This window comes from Echinococcus granulosus (assembly GCF_000524195.1).
Source record: "Echinococcus granulosus chromosome Unknown EG_S00012, whole genome shotgun sequence".
NCBI classification, from domain to species: Eukaryota; Metazoa; Platyhelminthes; class Cestoda; order Cyclophyllidea; family Taeniidae; genus Echinococcus; species Echinococcus granulosus.
The window spans coordinates 549,696-573,935 of NW_020170392.1; the positions used below are offsets into that span (position 1 = coordinate 549,696).

Sequence of the window (24,240 nt, forward strand, 5' to 3'; positions counted from 1 at the left end):
GGGGGGGGGGTTGGAGAAAGGGGAGCGCTTGGGACGACGCTCAAAAGCAGAGAGAAATTGTGTACTACTGTGATTATTTGTTTGAATTCTCGTTTTGGTTTCGTGGGCGCTTGTCTCCGCCTCTCAGCTTCCACTGTGCAGGGGGGCATGACCTTGGGGCCCTGGCAGTAATCCCCAGCCCTTCTCTACGTCGGCACTACATATTCTGCCTTAGTATTATGTCTTATTTCGACTTCAGGAAGACTTGGGGCGCTGTACATTGCTATTCAAGGAATTCAAGGAAAGAATCACATGGCAAAATGCACATTGCAAGATGTTGCTTATTTTAGCAGAATCGGGCCGATACCATTGCATTTTTTGTTATAGGTTGGACTGATTTTTGGCCGTCACTAAATTACAAGCTTCCGTAACTATTTATTGCTTCTATGTACATTATCTCGAAAATGTGGCGTTTTATCCCCTCTCCGGATGGCTTTGAAGAGGTTCATGCAAATGGGAATCTGGCATTTGGGCATTAAGAATGGAAAATTAAATATTTTCTACTAGAAGAGTACCTAATTTGGGCATAATTGTCAACTGCCTCTATATTCCATCCCAGGAATAGTGGTTATTGGGTGTTTTCATAGTAGGACTTATCAACCCACTTAATCTATGCCCTCCCTGGAAGTACTTGTAGGACTTCATAGCGGAGATTATGGTGATACAAATTTTAGCTGTTTCTTGAGTGTGGATGATGCTAACGTGCAATAAGTTTTGAGAGACTGTCTCCTTATCACGTTTGACAGGTTGCTGCTATCAACTGAGCGTAGGAATCGTAAGATCGGGCAGTTATGTGTGCTTCTTTATTAGGTAGTCATTTGGGTAACTATACCAAGGTGGATACTATGCTACACCAGCTTCACGAAGACAAGGATTGTGAGCTAGCTGTTGCAATATGGTGCTGTCTTACAAAAATTACACAAAACGCTTCAAAAAGGAAGCCCTTCATGACAAAATCAAGGGCTGTATGAGGAGGTGGGACACCACCAGGAAAAACTCTATTGAAAGCTAACTTTACTTTCTAGCGTCAACAAACAGTTCAAGCAAGGAGATACCAACTTTGGTTTCGCGATCTCCGCGACACAGGAGTGATTTCATGGACTTTTAAGATGCAATTGTTTTTGAGTCCAAACATGGCGGACAATCAAGATGATGTTGGACACCCGATCGAAGTGTAAAATATTTAGAACGAGGTGTTTGAACTCTACAGAGCGTTGCCTGTAGTTAAAAGACGGCTAAGCTGTTATCTCATGCGCTGTTGTAATCAAAATGGGGGATTATCACACCGGTGGCTGTTGATATCAGTTGTGGTTGATTATGCACAACGATGAAGGCAACACTTTTATTAGATAATTCTCCTTTGTGTCCCATTACCCTTCCGCATTTATTAAGAAGTGATATTGTCGCTCTGATCCAAGCAAAAAAAGCAGCTTACTCTTAGTAATCGCAACCCAGAATTAATCCACTTTGATGCTTCCAAGTTTGCTGCAACTTTTAGGGTTGCTTCCTTTTACCACTGCAAGAGCTTTTCTACTGATGTTGTTCCAGTAGCAGCTATTAATTTGTTGATTTTCGACAAATGAGTTGACTTATTGAGAAGGCAATGGTTTTAATAAGATGCGTTCCTTCAGATAAGTCAACTTTTTACAGACGGAGGATTGAGGGCATTACCACAAGGTGGCTTCATCTTTCCAGGATGTACTGCACGGCTAGTATTATGCTTATCGCAGGCATCGTTTGCGTAGCGGCCGAGGTCGCATCTGCATCTGAAACAGGAAAGGTATGGCATAGTTCAGATTACTTTTAAGGTAAACCAAGAGTCGTCTGTTCTTATAGGATTGGTAAGTTTGATTAGTCATCAACCAATAAATTCAGTTCCAATAAGCTATCGAAACAGTAGATGAATGAGGGCATAAAATTTCTATTTATCTATGGTGGGCTTCAAGCACCGCAGTACGGTTGACTAAACATTCAGCATTTGGGCATTTCAGTGATGTAAACACTTTACAAAAGGTCAGCTGTTGGTGTCGGTCCCAGTAGTGAGCACGGAGAGCACACCACACCTAAAAAGCCTATTGAATGAAGAAAATATACAAATCGAAAGCCTTTTTGAGGAAACGGTGCAAACAACGCAACCATTTTCTGAAATTTTCATCTTCTAAGTGTCGGCACTCCCGGAGTACCAGGGTATTGATGGAGATGAGTGTGTAGATGCACCAGGGAAGTGTTGAAAAGGTGAGGGAAGTTTAAACTCTGCAAAATGTGTTTGCTCCGCCAATGACTCAAAAGTCCCAGTTTAGCTTGAATGTTTCACATTAATGTCTCTTTCACGAGAGAACTTTTTCTAGTTATCATGCAGCCGAAATCTTGTATCCCAGAAGTAATAACTAGGAGAGGTGGGAGGAATCCAGTTAGCCTCTCCTACTCACACAAAAGTGGCAATGCAAAACGTACAGAGGACCTTGGTGATGAGCGGTTTTTTCTTCTCCCGAAAATGCGAATATCCGTAAAGCGAATCTTTGGAGCTGTCTAAATTATACTGATGGTCCAGGATTGGCATTGTAGTTGTCGTCTGAAGAGGCAAATTGAAGAAAGCTACAAAAAACCAAACTGTTATATACTTACTACTCTATTTTTATATGCACTTGATTTGGAGAAGCTGATATTTTTTCCGATGAATAAATAAATTGTGGCACAACTACGCTCCCCACCTTCTGTCTGGTAGGAAATAAATGAGTAAATAAACAATAGCTATTCTCCTACCTCCTACACCTCACTATTCCAACCCAAGTCTTCAAATAGTTTAACTTAATCAGGCATCCCACTGAGTCCGTTTGGCTTTTATAACATTAAAATTTGAATAATTACGAGAAGCAGGAAGGCTTGAATCACATCAGACGTAATTGACTCTTCATTTCGGTTTCATGGGCACTTTGAACTTTCGCTGGACGACATGGCAATCGGGCCATGCCATGTAGCCCCCCTTTTTTCGCCTTCAGGAAAGACTTGGGACGCTACATTAGTGACTGTGGAAGGCGAATCCGATTCTAAAGGACAACTATCTCGATTCCTATTTCTGAATGCTAAGCCTTAACGTGACTGAAGAATTGTATGTACCTTGGATGGAAGAATCGGTGATAAACTCGGACAGATGGGCTGAAATAGAAGTCTAGTCCCGTCAACTACCATAGTCCCATGCTGTACTCGAATGTTATTAACAACTGAACCAACACTAGCTGTATCCGTAAATCATCTGCAAAAGCTTGTTGCAGAGCTGTCTACAGTACCTGCGTGGAGATGTCGCTGAGGTGATCATGCGGCACCTCCTCCACCTCTCTCCTAGTTGGGCACTACTGGATTAAGTACAAATCGACAGAGGGAAATAGACGCCAAAACTTATTCCCACGAAATCATTTCTAACCCCATCCTTTAATCACTAACTCTGCTATTAGGCCAGCGTTCTTACCACTGGCGATGGCTATACGAGAGGGACGGCTCATTTACCCTTCCTTTAGTACAGATCTAGTGGGAGCGTCATGATGGAGCAGTGATGTTGCAGTCAGAGAACTTCTTAGTTGCATGCAAATTCGATAACTGGCACAGGTGGTTTGTGAACGTTTTTCGTGAGTCACCAACTATGTTGTGATGGCCGACTGGGGAGGTTGACCAAGGGGAGCACCGTGGACGACGCTCACAAGGAGGGGCTATGTAGTACCTTGGTAATTCGTTAACCTCTTCGTCTTAATTTCATGGGCGCCCGATGCTTCGCCTTTGTATTTTAACTGGGCAGGATGTCCTTAAGATCATGGTAGTAGCCATCAGTCCTTCCCTGGGTTAGTAAAACAATTTCTTCCCTAGTATTGTGCCTTCTTTCGTCTTTAGGCAAGACTCAGGGCTCTGCAGTGAGACTGACAGCCTGACACATTTCTATGCGCTACAATGGATATCAATAAACAATGGCATGCAGTTTACGGGCTCCGACAAGGTGGGGCAAGTCATTGCACCTGACAGTGCCGAAAACTGCGCCGACTTTTTAGCTGCCTGATAACTCAAACATATTGTTGGCAAAACCAGACAGATAAACCCGTACATGTCCAAGTAGTAATTTGTTTGTCAGTCGTCAACTGCAGAGCTTTCACCTAGTTTGCGGTGGTGTGACTTTTGTGACCTAGGAGCATAAAGCCCGTGGCACTGCCTATATCATTATCCTTCAGATGAATGATTAAAAGCCGCCATGCAATCAAGTCATGCGCAGGCACACAACGTACGGTCGTTAAACAATCGCATAGACTGTTCGGATTCCGCAACGTATCCTACAGTAAAAGAACATATGTCACAGTACGTCAAAGGGGATTGCAGCAGTCAAAAAAGGCGCTAATCGTGATTTTCTGGATAGTTTTTGGGAGGTTTACACCATATATTAACATTATGAGGGCGTGAATCTGCCATAAAACCCTCCCATCATTACAATAATTTAAAATTTGCCCAACACTTAGCAGTCTTGATGAAATATGCTGTCGTAACTGATGAGTAACCAGATATATTGTGCAGCCTCGTATGAGATCGGTAAGCCAGAGGACATACTCTCAAGGGTTGTGCTGGCCGCATGCTTTCCCATCATCGTGATCATGCCGCATGTATAATCGCCGAAATCCTCCTCCGTCAGCCTCAAGATATGCAGCTTCGATATAACCGATGGCCACCGCTCCTCATGTTTTTGACGAGAATCAACTGCATGAAAACAAAAAAAATAGTCCGGGAAATTTTTCTTTTCTACAAAACTAAGTCTTAAATAGCTGATTTCCTTAATAAGTGGGTTTAGGAGTTCATGCTTGAAATCGCGCTCCAAGTCCTTTTAATTTTTCGGAGTAAATTTTCGAGCCCATCATCACCCTTGTTCAGACAACTGATTTAATTTGTGAGCAGCACAAACAGCTTTTCAGTGTAGGAAAGGACTTTATTTACCCAGTAGTAAGTGTAATCACTCGCCCAGACACCTCGAAGTACCGACGGGTTTTTGGTTACCAGAAGCATGTCTACATCGGTTGGTGGTTTTGAGAGAAAGTTCACTTTCAACGGATGGCATAATAATGCAAAACGGAGGTCGGGATCGGAGTTTACGTGGCTGTAGCGAATTAAAATTCATGTAAGCTCTCCCCATAACGAATTGCTGTTACGTCACTCTGTTGCTAAAATGCATTGTATACCACAAATTCTCTAGCCAGACATTTGGCAAGCACTTCATCTAATAATTGTATATGGATGAAAGGAAATGACACCAGAAATACCATTGGCGTCAAATGTTGGTTCAAATTGTAAATAATTTGAAAAAAAGATTACACCAGTCAGTACAGATGTTGAATTTGTTTTCAAGGAAATTCATAAATGATGCACAAACTGCTACCAACGCCTTGAATTTGGTATCTGCTATCTGTCACCCGTGGTCGCCGCAACACCACCATTTATTTAACAATTGTCACACATGTTAGGTCTAGCAATGGAAGTACTCTATCACCTGCATCATTTATCACCGGTATGTAAAACACGTGGCATCACGGTTTATCGACTGAGTGGTATTTGTTTAAGTGCATCTTCAACTAACCGGGCCGTTCATTCTCCCCGCTGGTGACAAGACAACGTGCTTATGACACTTGCGTAAACTCTCTCATCCCGTCCGTCATTTGTAGCGAGGTTACTTGCAGACTTCGTTGCACTTTACAACGTCTTCAGTCATAAGAGCTTGAGAAGTGCGACAGTGATAAGTGACACCAAGTCACAAGAATAACACCCCGGATTTCGCTGGTCGGACATGACACTCACAAGTCACATCAGAATCTGCGCAGAAGCACAACAGAAGAACTGCCAACATTGTGTCACCTTTTGGGAGCCATTCCGACCTTGAATTCTGAATGCTGACTGATAATGTTACGGGATCAACATAGAAGAGAGGGGAAAAGTTTGTAAAAGATTTACCTAAAATATTTGCTCTAAAATCAGTGAATTATGAGGACTTAGTACACGAAGATGGGACCGGGTCAGATGGGTGACTGGGCGGCTTAAAACGGCGGTATATTGTATACAGGATAATTTTATAGCATTTATTTGACCAGAGTTTTGGGCAATGGTAATTGTTTTCAAAAGAGACCATTGCCATTGAAAATGCCTCCAAAACGTGACGAATGAATCCTTTGCTAAGGTGGTTTGCAGTTGAAACTTGACTTTTGGGCTACATAGGTCCTTCCGAGATGACTTACACGCTACAGTTTCATTACCTTCTCCTTACCCTCCAGGCTTTACCACGGTAGGTTTCTTCATAAAACTACTAAATAAATTCATTTTTGTTTAAGAATTTGGTAATATTAAATAAAATAAACTCACCGACACAGTACTTGACGGCCTTGTTAGTGAGAATGCTGCAGGAAGAGGCGTTAATGGGAGTCTTAGCTTTCCCGAAGGTCCAAAGAACAATCCCCATGGGATTAGCATTCACTTGACACTGAAGAACAGTGTCACCACCTAGCGATTGTTTGATCAAGGAATTCGCAACTTGAATCTCCGGTGGAACTGAAAGGTTAGAAATTTATGAAATTCCTTCGGCAATTGAAGGGCACTGCGACTGGTTGTCTTAGTATTTTAATTCATTCATCAGGACAAATCGTACTTTTTTGTCAATCTGATTGTCGTCTCCTAGGCTTACTTCAGAGTCAATATTGTGAGACCACTAAGGAGCATCCAAGTGCCTAAACGAAACCGTAATACCAAGGTGACTTAAATCGTCCAGGAAGATCTTACCTGTTTCATTACATTTCACAATAACTCCAGGGGTCAATTCAAATGATGCTGCACTCAAATGGTGTCAGGGTTAGCATATTTCTCCCTAACTGCTCCGGAACATTCCTTCCCAACAGTACAAACTTAAGTTGTTTGCAATGCTTTTGCGACCCCGATTTAGCATTGATAATTGTGTAAAATTAGTGCTTTCATTTTTGACCTTAGTGAATGGTTTACCACTTTGCAATAAAGGTATTCAGTTACCCCTTTTTTTAATGACATCCTGTATATACCAATTTTGAGGCTTCGGTTAGCATAATTAGAAGTCAAGTTTTTTTTTCAAGAAAAAGAAATCATGTAAGAAAGTTTATTATGCTAAAAATAGGATTATTTTAAGAAGGTAAATAGATCTCTTGACTCTAGTTTTAGTGTATTATTCAACCATCGAAGGACACAGGCGGCGTAATTCAGTAAATACGAAGAGTTCGGTGAGGAGTCATTTCCAGTGAAAGTGGAGAATAATCTCCTTTTGGTATAGCCATCCGCTATATTTAAAGTATACTGGCTTTAAATGCATTCCAATTCATTATCTTGACATTTGGGGCCGGCCGTGGTTCTACCAAATGCGCTATTTCATCTCGTCTGGATCGTCACATCACATTGTCGGTGCATCTAACAACCCCATAAAAAGAATATCACATGCCCACTAAAAATATGTTGATTTTAATAGTGGAGATACTACTTTGTCTTTTGCGAATAAGAAAAGGTCTGACTTACATCGTATATCCAGCCGCATTTTGCGAACAGCCTTTGGTTCAACTCCATTCACTGCTTGGCAGGCTAACGTTCCACTCATTTGGCGATTGATCTGTGATATTTGCAGGTAGCCATTCATTTCGACGAAATCTAAAATGCGGTCACGATGTCACAGCAGTGCATTACCCACTATCCCTGGCTTGTCTGTGTGAATCCAAGCGCAAGTTACGGAGGGCTTATCTTACTCCCAAAACCCAATTTAGTTTTGTTTCGTTCCCTCAACTAGCTGGTTGTGGGATGTAGTATTGAAAATGTAAATTCCCGCGCTTCAGAGGGTTTTTTTTGCAGTCAAGAGGTGAGAGTGGTAGCACTTATTGGCAAATAGCAAGAAGGCCATAAGTTACAACTTAGTCACGCATCTGTAAAATTCGACTGTTTGATAACCTCCGAGGACTACTTCTGGAGACAGCTGTTCTAAATTAAAGCAGGGACCCGAATGATGCCATAGCCTTTAATTGCTGCGGTGTTGCTTCAGACCTTGGGGTTTTATATATTCGATGTTCAATTTTAGGCAAAAGCCCTAGCACAGATTATCCAATCTAACACAGCTTCAAACGTTCCAGTTGCCTGTTGCAGTTGAAGGAAGGCGAGGAAGTGAAATTGCAACGTTATTTTTCTGGTTAATTTGACCAAGATTAACTAGTCTTTCTATGAAAAAAGTAAAGTGATTGAATTTGGTTTAGCTGAAAACTAAAGCTACTTCTTTTGACGTATCGCCGCATCAGTTCCTGCTTTAATGGCAAGACGATTTCACGAAGGTAAAGCTGCTTTTTAGCTCAGTGCTCACGTCTACAAATTACTAAATGCAAGTCTGCCGTCCTGAGTGTACAGCAAATAAAATTCACTTATGTTTGTTTACCGTGTCAATAAATTATCAACATCGTCATTAAACAATTATCACTACAATTGTCTAGTCAGCGGTCTGTGTTGGCCCTTGCCACGTCTTGATGCGATGGGGTGCTAAAATCCAGCTTACCTACGCTCAGGCTCTTGAGCACATTGCGTGCAAGCTCGAAGCCGTCTTTGGTGAAGCGCAACGGCAAGATTTGGATCCCTCCTTTGGCCACCTCCATGAGCCATGTCACCACCGGGGGTGGATTCCCCTCGGCAAAGCAGGAGACTTGCAGGGCGTCTCCCTCCACCACCTTCAGTATTGGCCCAGGTGCTTTGGTTATTCTGGGAGGTACTAAGGGGAGAGAACGCTGGTGTGTTAGCAGGGATCATTCATTACCCCCTTTCCGGAGTTGATTCTCACAGAGATACTTATTTTTAGATGTCGTAAAGCATCCCCATAAATTGTCACCCCATTACTGTGTAATGCTGACATAAAGTGGCTATTACTCAGACTGTTGGTGGTCTATTTACTCGAATCTATACTTCAAAGAAAGGGAATTGGCTGATAACATTTGTACAACTTCATCTGGAAGGACTAAATATTAAAGTAGGGCCTTAGTTAATGTGCAATATATGTTTAGCAAGCGTCAAAAGTGATTTTACTAAAAGATAGTTTACAACAGGATGCTCGTCACTATATGGTCTTCCGCTGCTACTAGTTTTCTGCTCTTCCGTAAGTCGATAATAAAGCTAATCCTGAGTAACTGCATCTGAGAGAATCCAAGGCATACAGTTTAGTGAGAATAAGGGAAAACTTACAAAGAACGTTCAATCGGTAGGTCTTGGACTGCGTATCTCCACCAATCGCGATGGAGCAACGATACATCCCATTATCCGCCTTTGTAACCGGATAAATCAAAAGGTTGAAACCTCGTTTTTTCAACAGGGTCTAGGTAGGGAAAAGTTGGGAATGGCTGTAGGAGGACGAGGGAGGGATCAACACATTGGCGGAAATAAAGCAAAATTGGTGCGTATCGCAAATGCCCTCTACATCAACGGCACCGGAAACATTGAATGCATTTTTCCCTACAAACCGATTGGTTTGACGCCCTTAGCAAAAAGTGGCTCTTGAATAAGTATTTCGGGGGATGAAATTATTTTCAAACTGTTGAGTCGATTTATGTAGAAACGAGTTCAAAATCTATCACCGAAACAAACCTCTTAGTGTACATGGGTCTCTCCTACAAATCTACATTTCGTATGGATCAAAAGAGCACTCTGTTGATGACTGAGGTGGATTCGATAAGAGTGGGTGGTGGGTGGGCACTACAATATCTCAGAAGACGTACCGGTGGCACAATTGAAATTCTCTCATCCTCGGTTACTTTGTACATACCAAGGGAAAGAATTTGACGCGGTGCTTTGATCCACGACATTGCATCCAATTCCTGAATAAAAAAGACTGCACTCGTTTTCAGCATTGCATTAACCGAAGAAAGCAGTGCGGAAAACTTCTTCACTCTACCTGGTGGAGACGCATTAAAGTTCTGTCGTTTTTATTCGTCTTGCTGCCCTTGTGATTACGTGAAATTTTATTCGCTTAACTGATTGGGAGGATTTATTAGCCTATTTTAAATAGATTGAAAAGGAAGTTTCATGACCTCCATAGCACTATTTTCCCCAACTAGACATTGAGTAAATGGAGATGATGTCGGAGTCGGGTGCTACAGCTTTCATGGAAGGTCAAACGGACAGTAGTGTCCCAGCCTTGTTAACACAGTAACAGCTTTAGGCCTATTTTTAAGCGTGATAAAGCGCTTTGATGCCTCATTTCAAGGCGGAGGTACTAACCACTCCTCGTTGGTTGTAAAGAAAGTCCCCTAAAAGTCCATTTTCGGTAGGCACTTTTGAATGATCCAAAAACTTTAGTAAAAATTTCCCTCTGAAAATCACTCCCTCATGGTCAATAGCATGGAAACCTTAGAGGTGGTCCTAAAATTTCATTTTTTTGTAAACAAGTAAATTTTGAGGTAAAATTTATCGTGTGCCATCAAGACGTTATCTTTTTTGAGATCTTTGTTTACCAGTTATCCATATTAAAAATAACCGGATCTGCACGGTCCCTCTTTAACACCCCTATTGGATCTATCTAGGTGAGATGGGAAACTTCTACTGTATAAAACATGCTTAAAGATACAATAGAAAGCCTTCCATTGACAGTGGGTGCTGAGTTAATCAAAGGGGTAGTCATTCGGGGCATAGCCATCGAACTTTACTTCTGCTATCCCCGTCTTAACCGAATTAACTTGATAGCTAACTGCCGCCGAGGCTAGGCTTGCTTGAAGGATTAAATGGTGGTAATGTGGGATTCCAACTAAGAAATATACCCAGCCATCAAAAACCGCCCGTGAGCGTTTAATTGGATGCGATGAGACCATTTCGTCCACAAATTCTTGGCCCACCCCCCACCCATTTAAGTCGCCATGCCAAACGGTGATGTTGTATGCTTCGCTCCAAATTAAAGAAAAAAGCAACATAATTGCCGTAGTTCCTTTTGCCTTTCTAAAGATCAATTCCGTAGAAACGCCATAGACAAAGGCATTGGGAGTCCTTGTTTTTAAAATTTAATTGCTGCTGCTGTTTCGGGGTGCGAAGAAAGCCGCGAATTCCTCAGGATTTACAGTACCTGCATTATAGTGTCAAGTGTTGATACAAATTTATTTCAAACCTGGCGTCATACTAGATTGCGTGATGTTCTTTTAACACCGCCTTAAAGACAAAAACTAGGCGCCTTGAGGGGGCTGCAGACATGAAGTCCTATCATAACCGATTTGGGACAGAGTTATTTCGGAAAGGCGAAATGCGAGAAGTGGTTCAACAAACCTCTTCCTTCTCCATTTCCTCTGGCATTTTGAGAGGCAAAAAACCTATTCGACCAAACATTTTGCTGGACAATAAATAAGGTGAGGACTCCGGCTTCAGTCATCTTCATCGAAGTCATTTTAAACTTAACACTTTCCGGGCAATAGTTTTAAGGTGCCCTTTGCACAACACTTCTTAAACGTGCCGAGAAATTTACTTGGTGTTTCACGAAGGCAGCAAGCAGCTAGAGGAGAGTGTCTATTAAGTTTTGAAAGGCAGTTTATGGACAATAAGGCCAGATGCCTTATCACTTCACGGCATTCAGAGCTAGTCAGACCATGACCTAAGCTAGCTCTCGATGTCAAATCCACGACGAAATAAATTGAGGCTACATTACGCCACCAATGCCAGTTACAGCCCCAGGAGTTTGCACCATTCATTCCGCGTAATGGAACATGAATTTCAATAAAAATCAACTCATAGGTCCCATATTTTAAACAAATTTAGAATTAAATAGTAACAGGAGGCGTGCTGATACTAGAGTGGTGACTAAAGTGTGCGGAAATTAAATTCGAATCAGGGATTACCATCATGCAGTTTATAATTTACGACCAAATTTTACCTTGTGTGTGAAACACTTTATGCCGAGGTCGCACTCTATGACCAGAAATAGTGCTTTTGGAAAGTGTTAAAAATAAAAATCGCTTTGGTTCACGATGGTCTTGATATGCGCACCTGGTTTCGCAGCATAAAATCAAAACTTATTTGTTTGCGGTGTGCAAATGAAATGTAGTTGGTTGAAGAAGAGGCTACTCGTAAGTCCATGCGCTTTGCCATCGGTAGGAATTCTATTCAGCATTTCGAGACTATAAAATGGTTCTGCAAATACTTTTCAATTAAGTAAAAAAAAAACTCCAAAAGGAGTCCGGATTCCGTTTTATCTACTTTGATGAAGCAACTCAACTAACACGACGCATGAAATTAATAAAATTAGGAAAATGACTACGCTCCATGTACTTTTGCCTGAGTTTGGCACGTGCAATTTTTCTCTAGTTCGGATAAAAAATGCTTCAGAAATACGGATGCAATAATTGTGCATTCTAGTACCAGGAACTGCCTCCAGCTATCACTCGTATTTGTATAAAAAGTGGGGAAACTAATCGAGTCACATCCACGGAGATCAGGAAATCTGTCTAAGTGACACAACAAACAGTTTAAATTTAGGGAAAAACATTAGACCATGACAGAATGGGGCGAATTATTGTTTGCTATATCCAGTTGTCAAAGGAGGTGGTTCGTTTTAAGTCCTCATGCCTGTATGACCCTTGAAACTAGACACTGTATTTTAGTGAAAACCTACTTTCCCATTAAAAGGGTAGGTGTACGCACGGTTTTAGTGAAGGGGACGTCTAAATCGCAGGACAACTCAACGCGGGAGCCGTTGATCGCATTGTGAATTCTTTCACAAACTGCCACCCAAACCAATCCTGAAATACAAAACACAAGTCAAAACTACACAGTACATAATTAAAAAACTAATTATTTCACCATTACTTTATAATACATAATTCACTTTGACTTGTTATACTGTTGCACAGATGAAGGATACATTTTTAAGCTACCTCTGCTAAGTTTTGACTTCTTTATTTTGCTTCTCCCTGATTGGGCAAAAATTAGGTTTTAAAATAGAGGTGCATTTTTGTCGCATGCCTTAACACGCAAATTTATTTGATTAGTCTTGCGATAGCATTATCTTTGAGGAATCATTGCTATTTTTCATTGTTGTGAAATAAGTCCATTGCTACGGTCTCGCCCCTAATCAAACAAAGAAGAAAAAGTGCATGTTCTGCAAAACACCGACAAAACAAGCCTCTCTCCATGCGCCACTCCGAAGTGACTCTGCTAGAGCACTTATTTGGCAGACACTTTGGAGTCTTTTAGTAAAATAGGACTGCGGAACACAACCTTTTAAGTGGCAATATTCCCATCCGTGAGACTGCGTGAAGTTAGTAGCATTCGGGCAAGCTCCGGGAGCTTAAAGCCTAAGTAGCGGTTCTCTTTGGTTAAAGCAAAGTAGGTATTTTTATCGCCACATTCCATGAAGCTAATTGGCTTCCACGCGATTAAAGTTGCAGAAGTGCAAAGTAAATAGGGAGTTTCGGCAGATCCAAAAAGTAACTTGTTATACGAATTTTATTTGAGGTCGAGTAAATTATCTATAGAACTTGAACAAGTACGAGGCGATCGGGATCCAGATGTCTGGTTTTTGTGGATATTTAATTAAGGCTTTGAAGTTTATTTTCATTCGCGGTGTAATTTTGGGGCTCGAGATAGGACTGCTGCAAACAAGTAATAAAAAATGCAAAACTTTAATATGGAAGCATGAAATGGCTGTTTGCTGTGGGAAATCTGGTTTTCTATATAACGCAGTCAATGAATAGGCAAACTTTAAATAGTTTTTTTTATCTTCATAGGTCCAATAAAATCAAGTCATTTTTCACCCGTATTGTGCTAAGTAAGAATTTAAAAAGTGGTAAAATGGATGTTGGGAATGAGACACTAAAAAAGGAGGCAAAAGCGTTTAAATCTATGTCCCACATCACAGCAAGGGTAGTCTTGCTACAGACGTCCGAATTACAAGCAAACGTACCGGGAGCTGGTAGTACGAGGAAGATAAGGGTCCAAGGTCTAAAAGGTGTCATTTGTGCAAAGTGCTTCTGAAAGTTGTGAAAGTATTGTTTACAATGATGCCGCAGCGATGGTGTGAGCAATTACTCGTCCCTACTTTCCCATTGGTCGAAAGACACCCAATTGATAGTGAGTTTGTACACTAAGTAGCTATGCAACATTCCCGTGTTTCAAGGGGAAGTAGTAAATTTTCCCCATCTACTAGGCGCAATTGGCGGCTTTATTCTGCCAATGTCCTGAAGGTCGCGACTTAAAAACATGAAATCGGAAGTAAAGTTGACGACCAATTCCACCTCCTAAATAGCGTGTGCCTACACTTGATCAGGTACGTACGGCTATGCCGGTAGCCAAGAGGTCAAGTCCTTCTACAGGCTGTCGTTACCTATTCTGCCCAAGTAATGTGCCTTTTTTTCTCGTCAAGGAAGGCTCGGGGCGCTACATATTAACTTGATCTATTCGTCCGTGGATTAAAATTCAAAATGGAAGCTCCTTTTAGGCAGTACTTCCTCCACTTCATTAAGATTTCCCGATTTTCAGGTTAAAGTGACAAGGTTGTAAATTCAGGTAATCAGAACATCCTCAGCAAAATAGAAGGTTTACTTTTAAAAAATGCTTCCAAATTTTTTCGCTTTTATCAATGGGGTGGTGAGAAGTTTCTCGCTGCAGCAGAATGCAGTCCCTATTACAACAAATGCTCCATCGAAAGGAACCTAAACTGGAATGGACACGCCTGATTTCCCAAGGCAAATGGACTTGGTCTTTAAAGAAATTTTCCAGCAGCTTTGCATATTCCTCCAACTTCGTTTCCAGAAATGACATTTTAGATGAAATACCAGTAGATTAATGAAGAGAACCTCAAAGTTTGAGAATAACCCGGTAGTGCCACCGCAACTACCTTGAAAATTTGACATAAATGTAGTTTTGAGAGGCGACTCGACGCTTCGCCTCTATCCATGACGTGTGAGGTGATGCTCTTCACACCACCGAACCCACTTGGTAGGATACAGTGATCTGAAGAGGGGGCCTACTCATGCCGCCAAAAATTGGCATAAAGCGTCAAAATGGGCAAGTGTCAATTAGGCTATGAATGTTTGCGAAGCGGTTATCAATTTAGCTAAAAGGAATTACTTGAGAGCTCTTAAATGATGGCTTGGTGATTTGCCTATTCAGACCCCTTTCTGTGCATTAAAACAAAGTTCAAATTGGCCATTCCACTTTGATATGCCCTACGGGCATTTAATTGTGCTGTTTTTCCTTAAAACCGACCAGAATATAGTTGTTACCGATTCATATAGCAAAGGAAATATGATAATAGTATCTGTAAAGAGTGTAGTAGGATGATACGGAATGTGAAGAGCAGTCCCTTTAAGTATAAGAGATCCCTTTCTCCCTTGCTTCGGGGGAGGAAGGGAACTGCCCCTTCAAAATCATCGTCTGCCACTTATCATGAAAAGGTTGTCTTCATCCCAAATTATGGGTTATCTAAGATTTCAGGAAACTTTTTTTCCTTCTCTCCTTTAATACTACACTTCTTCAAACATTCCGTATGCCATAATTTTCAGCTCTCAACCAACGGGCTCCGTGCAATATGCCTTAACCACATCATTAGTTTTAACAATAAGACCCTCCACCAAAAGAATGTACTGAAAATTTTTGTACAGGCGGTCAAGCCGTACTGCCTTCGAACCCGACCGCGTCGTCTCCCGCCCCTCTCCAATCTGTGCTAAAGGGGGGAGAAAATAAAACACATTCACCGCCAGTTAACGGTATTTGTAGTGGTGGATGTAGCACTATTTTCTAGTACCAAAAACGGAGACAGTCACGCAATTCAAGGATACATCACTCGTGGGTGCAGTCGGACTTGATTCATTCCCCTTCGTAGTCCCACACTCACTTACCCCTCTGCTTCCGCCTCCCCTCCCCACATACTTTACATCATGACAGAAGTGCCTGCTGCTTCCTCTGCTTTTGGGAGGAATGATGCCAAAATCACGCCGGGCAGTGTAGTGTATCACCACCGTTTGATTGTCAAAGTTTAACCCCTCACAAAATTGGGGTGAGTAAATGGTTGTGGTGGTGGTGTCACGTTGTGCCTTTACACTTAAAATTAAAATATATAGTTGGTCTGCTGTCGCTGTCGGGCTAGATGAAATGGTTTATTTTTTCTTACAGCGGTCTACTGCTTTTACTTATTACTTTCACAATTTATGCCATCTAGGTAATATATATATACACACAAATTATTTCAGTTGCCCCATCCGGTAAGCACATCAGTCTTACATTTAATTAATTTTACGTGAAATCTGTGCTTTAGTTTAATCACTTATCCATGGGTTAAGTTGTTCCAATGAATCCTCACCATCATTAAATTGCTTTGTTTGCAAGACTTTGATGGATTGTTTGCCTCTAGGGTCTGGTATCCGGTCACTTATGGCTCTGCAATTGTACCTACGCCGAGCGGTTTGGCCTCCAGGCCATGCCAGTAGCTCCGAGCCACTACCTATTCTATTCTAGCATTTCATCTTCTTTTTTCTCTCGGGAAGTCTTAAGAGAGAGCACTTTTTGCACCTGTCCTTCCCCAGTTGAAGGGAAGGTTTGAAACGCTGGTGTCAAATAAACAAAGGGTGAATTTTGTTTCTTTTTTGGTTTAGAATACATCGACCATATTCCCGATACTGAAAAAGCCGGTTCTACTCAATTTGTCAAGGTTTGGCAAAAGGCTGTTCCCTTTGAATAAACCAACTACCTGGCCAGACCTCACAGTTCGTTTGTCAGATTTATGCGTGCAGACGATCTCAATAAAAATTTTGAGACATCAACAAGCATGACTAGGAGAAGTTACACTGGTTACGCCAGTTTCTGTACTTCTTTTCCATGTTTGCATTAAATATGAACAAGACAGGGTCTGATGGTATATAATGTCAATTTTGTCCTTAAAATTGGCATTTGTTATGGTTAGGCGAGTACTTTTGCGTTAGTAATGACGACTCGACATCTGCTATTTTAGTGTCACACAAACAATTACTTTTGACACCTGCGTTGACATTATGGAGCTCAGTCAAGCTTGAAGCAGGACACCACCATTGAGTGGGCTTTGTCTATTGCGACTGTACTTATTCAGTTTGTTGCCCTATTTACTCTACGCCATCATGCCTCATTCTAACCTTTATGTGCTGTCATAACAAGAGTGGGATGCGAACAATCAGACAGCATTGTAGAGATCAGATTATGAGCTATAAACTGAGGGTTTAATTCGTTACACTTTACATATTATGTGTATTAAATTGTTCATGAAGCTGCACCTTCTTTTTGATCAAACCGTTCCTAATGGGGTGAGCTTGACTTGACTTTATGCTCACCAGGGTCTTTTTAGAAGTCCCACTTGGCCACCACCCACCGTGTCTGGATTCCTGGGTTTGGCATATGGGAAAGCTGTTTAGACAAAGTGTATGTCCGTCACCGACCCATTTGATACCATGTATAGGCACGTCTAAGTATTAGATAGCACAACAGGAAGGAAGAATAAAGAGGACTAGAACATTTTAGCTTTGCGCTTTCGGCTAAATATCGGCCCAGTAATGGCATTGTTGGTCCCATTGTTTCAGGTTTGCTCACTTTTTTCTATTTTGTCGGTAATTGGGCACTTTATAAACCCTAATTTTGCACACTTATTAAAGTAAATATACGACTGAATGTGTGGAGGATAGACATAAATTTCACAGGTCATATGTAGCATATAGCTGAAATCAGATGTCGATCTCTGGATAGGGTATAGTACAAAAGAATTATCTTCGGAATTACATAAGTTGAGCCATTTCAAGGGGCAAGTAGCAGGTTTGGTTTGTTATTACTTTATCGGCTTGGGTACCATATGACTTCTGGTCCTCTGTCCTGTCTGTATTTTAAATTAAACTAAAGGGGGCGATTTAATATGGATACCTTAAGACGCTATCGATAAAAAATTCAAGAAAGAAGGTTTCCTTCCCTGAAATGAGGCATTATAAAATATGCGAACCCACTGCCATTTACTTAATTGCCCATTAATTCCACAATTAAGCAAAAGTGATCAAAAATTACATTTGATTAGGGACATAGCCAAGGCATATCCCAAACTTAAGGAATTTTAATTAGGAAAGATGAGCCCAAACGTGAGAACATTTAGTCTTTATTAAAGTCTCAAAATCAACTAAGCAGAGAGTCATAACCCTATACTTAGAGGGAAAGTTAATCGAATATGTTGTATGGTCTCATAATATAATTATATGAAATTTGTAAGGTACACAGCAAAATTTACAGCGTTATCAGGCCTATGGCAATTACGATTTGCATGTCTTAAATAGTAAGTATGATATAATAAAACAACGATTAACAAATAATGAGAAATTCCGCTCACTTTGCACTCCCTACAAGGTACGCAGATGATTGGTTCTTTGTCAGCTGATCATTATGTGATGTGTGTGCGCGCATTTATGAATGGAATCGAGGTGATCCTGAATGAGAGGTTTTACAAACCTGGCGATGTTATATATGGGTAAGATTTCATTTTCGTTTAAACGCTTAGTGCTATCTTCTATCGTCAATTGAGACCATTAAATGTGAATACTATTACCGCCCAAATAAGATGTAATTTAAAGTGTGGGGCTCCTTTGTATTAATTATGCTGTGTTTGAAGGCTCACATCAAGGCAATGAAGTAAAAAAAAGTTATGATCAATCCCCCGTTGAAATATTCCACTTGCAAGGTGTGCCTTTTTAATTGGTATTCATGCTTTCAGAAAACTTTCACATAGGATATTATTCTTTCCCTTTTGAGTTACATTTGCCTTCGTCTGCTGATAGTGAGTCTATGTCTTACTAATCCCTGGAGACAGTGCCTATTTTTATAATTCATCCAACCTAAATGGGTCTTGCCGCCTTATGGTCGAATATGACGTGACAGCTTGTGCCCTAAATGGTTCCTGCAAGATATTTATCGCCAAATCGCGCTTTTTCACATTCACCCCCATTAATTTTAAGGAAGTACCGAACAATACTGTACAAACACTTAGACCTAGCATAAATGGCCCGGAAGTGAACATGAAAATGCATTCTTCAGCACCCTTTGCTTTACAAGTTGACACAACTCTTGTTATGGACAAGGGGATAAAAAAGTTGGATATGCTTACAACTAATGCCTCAAAAAAGGCCCTTCCTGGAGTATCGGTGAAGTTTTCCACCAAAGACCCTTGCTATTCTTTAGGTGACTGCGTGACAGTCACCTCCTCTCTCTCCATTTCAGAGCATATGCATATTGACTCAATTAGTTACCGAGTAAGTTGTTATCTGCAGATTCTGTTGCCTAATCTTCACTGTCGATTACACAACTTAGGCAAATGAGTATAATTGCTTTGCTTACAGTCCTGTCTATCACCCGTAATTTATACTTCTTAAAGCGCAAACGCAAACTTTATTCTTTGCTCAATCATGTGTGATTTTTGTAATCAGGCAGCTAGGTGTGTGTTTCGAAATTGTCCTTCATATGGTGCCACTTTTACTTGATTGATTTGCAGCTGCTAAGGCACGTGAAGTTAAATTCGAGTTTAGCTAGTACTCCTGACGATAGTCAGGTTTCTGATGTACTTTTTGGTGCCATTCGACCCGCGGTAACGCATGATGCTGTGACGGATCTGGTTGAATTGCCTTTACCCTGTGCTTCTCTTAATGACTGCGTCTGGACGACGGATGGCTCTCTCTTTTCTGTAAGTTTGTAGGAAATGCTTTTTACACTGTCTTTGTCACTTGCATTTATTTCACAGCTCACCTTGTTTATAGCAATATTTTTTTGGCTAGGTACCATGCCTGCTTTTGTGCAAACATTTCACTGAGCTTTTTCTACTTCGGCTCAAAATTCCAGGATTGTGAACGAGTGTCTCCTTGTAAAAAGACTTTTTTGTTTTCTCATTAGCCCGCAATTTATTTTCGGCTATTAATAGTAATCTGCACTTTTAACACTAAGCTGGCTGAACTGTGTTGTAGGGAGCACTAAAAGCCATGAAAAAGGCACCCCCTTTCTTTCACTGTGTAACTCGTTTTTGAAATCAATCGCCTTTTCGAACTAACATACCTTACGAGCACTTATCTAACCTTCAATGTGCATCCTAAATTTTGCCTTTGAAATGGCTTTGGGCTTTAAAAATCTGATTTTTTACGTAAGCAATAATCGCTGTTAGTAGGAGTTGCTATTGAGATTAATTTGCAAATGTCTGGTAATACTGAGAAGATCGGATCTATTTAAATGTGCTGGAGATGGTAAATTGAAAGCTCACATTATTATGGCTGTGGTGGTCCAGTTCTTGTTCACGTCGTATTTTTAGTCTTCCAAAGAATCATAAAGATTTAAGAAAGCTTAGGAGTTAAGGCGGTCACGAGCATGTTGGTTTTATTTTTGGCAATAGGGCTGATGCCAAATAAACTAGATAAATAAGTAATTTATGCCACTTAATGATTGGCAAAAAAAGAAACTGAACAATTCATGTGATGTGAAACCTGGTAAAACTATCCAAAAAATATCTACTTAAATGCTACGATCACCATCCTGTTCCGGAGATTCTGTACTTTGACCGTTTGTGCTATAAAAGCGCCACGGCAATCCAGGTGTAATGAAATGTTTCAAATAGAAATTGTAACACGCGCTGCCGTGTGAGTCTTGCCTTTTAATTACGAAAGATTGGCGGATGAAATCATTTGAATTACAATGGGATATGGTTGAGAGAATTGATTCAAATCACACATTTCATTTTACCGTTCCCCATAGTTCCGACTACGTTTCACACTCCTCTAAGTCGAGGTACTCACAATTCAAGCACTTTATTTGGAAGTACAAAGAATTGTCTATAAGGTTATGCCAGATAGAGTAATTCTCACGAATTCCATAAAGTCTACCGCTGCAGATCACAACTATGATGATGTGGAGCTGACTGTAAAAACTTGGCACCATCGATGTGGTGCTGTTGCCTTTTGTCCTCGTTGAATTTGCAAATCACCAGGGCAAAAATTGACGCACAAATTATGGTTCTTCTTAGATAAAATGAATGCCAATTTGAGTGGAAAAATGGTAGCTGTCTATACCATTTACTTCCAGATTGGTAAAAAGAAATTGCGGTAAGTGTGTTGCGTTGTGATCACGACTGTCTCAGCGGAGCACCGCGTGGAGACTTAGTTTTCGCCACATTTCTCACGTTTTTAGTCACAATAATCCTTCATTCCAATACATTTTGTATATTTTTTTCTAACATGCCAAACATGCTTGAAGTTTCTTATTGGAAATATATTTCAACTCCTCGAAAATAGGGATATTTTATGGCAGTAACCGTGCAGGATCTTTAGCTAAGGCGGTAGCATCTCGGGAAATTAACAGGTGTTGCATGAAAAAGAGGACGTCGACATGCGAATCAAGGTCTTGGTGTTGCTAAACGGTAGTACTAGACAGAAAATTGCGATAGATAATTTATGGCCCTGTTTGGACACAAAAAGTTAGTAGTTCACTTCAGCTTGGATGAGAAGGTCTAATAATCCTAGTTGCGTCTCGATTCCAGAATTACTATTTCCTGATTCTCACGCACTTAGTGTCGTTATGAAGTGGAGGTAACCATAGCTATCTCCCTGGACTCCAGTATCACCACAACCGTGGGCAACGTTGAATATCCTCCGATCACCCTTACCCTACCCGTGAAAGTGGTGCCGCCGCAGATGAGTAAGGAGCCCTGCCTTCCTCCTTGGACGTCCCTGTGTCTGGTCGCCTTGGCTGAAGATGAGCCGGGCGTATCGCCTCAGTTGTCCAAAGCGGTAATTCAGGAGTGGGGTAACCTCCCTGGCGCATCTTTTGAGCCTTGCCAAACTGTCAGGATTCATGGTGGGCAACGCGGCACCGCTGGGCTCACGCCCTCCGCTGCTCAAAGTCAGTTCCACTAAGTGGATCTTCCTTATTCGGGTTTTTCGCTATCATGTCAGATTGTACGATGGACCTTGTAGGTATGGCTAAACTTATAGTAAGTTTGCTCATTTTATTCCAGAAGACGTAACGCGTACTAGATTCGAAGAAATTATTATAAGTATGCAGGCTTCAGAGACTATGATCTTCTATACCGCCAGCATGTAAGCTGATTCGCAGGAAACTGTAGGGTGTCGGGTAGCTGTGTACATCTTCTTGTTTTGAGCTTCGTTTTTGAGTCTACTATTAGGTCTTGTAATTCTTTAACGTCTAGACTTCATTTGGCAAGTACTTGTAAACTTTAATTTGTACTACACTTTGATTCGCCATTTTGTCGCAAACACAAGTTTATATTTCGCTTCTGAGGGACCCAACTTTTGGTTCGGGTAATTACCCCTTCCTGCCTGTTTCAAATGATCAAGTACATTGATATTGAAATGAAATAAAATAATAGCTTTTCGCTATGCTGAAACTCACTATTATCTGGGTTCTTATCCTCGCCTAATTTGTTCTTCCCTTTAGTGGAAACAACTACTAGTTTCTTTTAAGGATTTGCATGTCTTTTAGCTTTTGGTGGCTGACTTACTACGGAATCCTAATGGCGCTGAAGCTGTTATAAATCGTTTCAGCGAATAAACACCATCTTGTCTTGATCGCTGGCCGGAAGTGAACTTGTTGGACTGTTGAAGGATGCACCGCACACTAATTAGTAAAAATCTCTCCACCTGAACACTTTTTGGCATTCACTGTGTTTATTGTGTAACTGTATCTTAAACACTCCCAAATTGACAACCAAACAGTCAGTCTAAGGCAGTGGTGTGCATTTTGAATGGTGCTCTGATGGCTCCCTGTAATGCCAACTTCATGAGACATTCCAAATTCCCTGCTGTGAAAGTGGTTAACTACCTGGAATGAAATGTTTCACAGGCATCCGTGGCATGACGTTTATTCTATCAAAAAATACGGGAAATTCTTCCTTGCTAGACTGGTGTCGGGTTCATCTCCCACTGTTTACTCCGCGCACCACCTACTTCAAGTTATGAGCACTCTTCCAAAGATGCTTCGAAGCAACGAACGTGAATTGCCTTTAAAGGTTGTACAACCACAGCCACAGAAAATGCACCCGAATAGTCAGAAATCAAAGTAATCTCGTGAGCCGGTTTTGCGTGGATATTGCCCTGACTGGTACTAGCAAACTTTGGGTTGACTTCATGACGTCCTTCGGTAGTTTTTTCTACTTGTTTGATGTTCGCATATTATTTCGTTGTAGGTAACCCAGAATTCCGCAAAATTCCTGTCTTTCGCCACCTTGGGGCAACACAACTTTGATACGTATATACATTTGCCGAACGGAGTTTTCATTTTTTCCATGTCAAGTCGTTCTGCTACTATTTCGGTAGTTTTCAATGCTTCATTTGTATTTTACAACAGTCTGATGAAATTTTAATCTGTAATAAACCTTTGCATGTTTATTCTTGCACCATAGGTGCCTCAAAATCAGCATGGGGTCGGGTGCTTCCGAAAAGGGCGCTAATCTGGGCGTGCTGATGTTAAAAGACTGGGTTTTTTATGGCATTTCGCTATCAATTCTTGTTCGGGTTCGGAACAAGGTGTAGGGATTGTTGTAGTTGAAGGCGGTTTTCTGGGTTGAGGTTTGTTCTGTGTGAAACGGTACTATTCACTGCAGCTTTTCGCAATCTCTGTAGTGTGTGTTCCCACCTGGCTGCATGGTCTGCCTATAGCACCTAGTCAGCCTGTTTGTTGACGCTAGTGTTTTTAGGATTCGGAAATGTATGAGTAAATTAATCCTAGAGTGACTACGTCCATGTTCGATTCGAGGAGAAGTTCCAAGTAGGAAAAGCCTCGATTATCCCCTGCTAAAAACCCGGATGATTTGCAACAAACTGCAGATGCACGATTTATTATTTAGATAACTTTCGATATGGATACCCGGTGTGCAAAACTACTATTAAAGTGATTCATAAGTCCCTATTTCAACGAATTGACTAATCAGTGCGTGGCGCAGTAGGCATTGAGAACTTTACGTACCCCTAATGCACTAGTTCCCCTCAGACGTGACCATGTGGTATGCATCCATGAGTTCTGAAACTTTTAAATGCCTAATGATCTCATATCAAAATAGAATGATCAAAAGATGGATTTGATCCGCAGTTGGTAGATTTAAATATTTACAACTGGCTAGCATACTTAAATGTTGGGACAGATTTTATGGTAGTACTCCTCACACTGTTTAGATGCAGC

The 24,240-nt window shown here is 41.1% G+C and overlaps 3 protein-coding genes across 3 annotated transcripts in view; 2 read left to right on the forward strand and 1 right to left on the reverse strand. All coding sequences in view use genetic code 11, as the record gives it.

The window, feature by feature from the left end:
- Positions 1–1,722: 1,722 nt before the first annotated feature.
- Positions 1,723–9,941, reverse strand: EGR_02615 (Opioid-binding protein/cell adhesion molecule; the record flags this gene model as incomplete). The annotated part of the gene is made up of 9 exons (XM_024491864.1): positions 1,723–1,805; positions 2,494–2,634; positions 4,308–4,352; positions 4,624–4,770; positions 6,418–6,603; positions 7,588–7,716; positions 8,603–8,812; positions 9,280–9,409; positions 9,810–9,941. The coding sequence occupies 9 exons, from the start codon at positions 9,939–9,941 to the stop codon at positions 1,723–1,725; spliced, it is 1,203 nt and encodes a 400-aa protein (XP_024353679.1).
- An 8,520-nt stretch (positions 9,942–18,461) lies between these two features.
- EGR_02616 (hypothetical protein) lies at positions 18,462–22,597 on the forward strand (the record flags this gene model as incomplete). Its single annotated transcript, XM_024491865.1, has 7 exons — positions 18,462–18,541; positions 18,572–18,633; positions 19,105–19,319; positions 19,559–19,747; positions 21,615–21,945; positions 22,061–22,142; positions 22,546–22,597. The coding sequence occupies 7 exons, from the start codon at positions 18,462–18,464 to the stop codon at positions 22,595–22,597; spliced, it is 1,011 nt and encodes a 336-aa protein (XP_024353680.1).
- Positions 22,598–22,894: 297 nt separating this feature from the next.
- The window catches only part of EGR_02617 (hypothetical protein), a gene marked incomplete at both ends in the record, with an annotated part of 2,213 nt that continues 867 nt past the window's right edge, over positions 22,895–24,240 (forward strand). Inside the window, 2 exons of the mRNA XM_024491866.1 lie at positions 22,895–23,121; positions 23,465–23,590. Of these exons, the coding sequence (XP_024353681.1) occupies positions 22,895–23,121; positions 23,465–23,590 (353 nt within the window). The remainder of the gene's footprint in view (positions 23,122–23,464; positions 23,591–24,240) is intronic.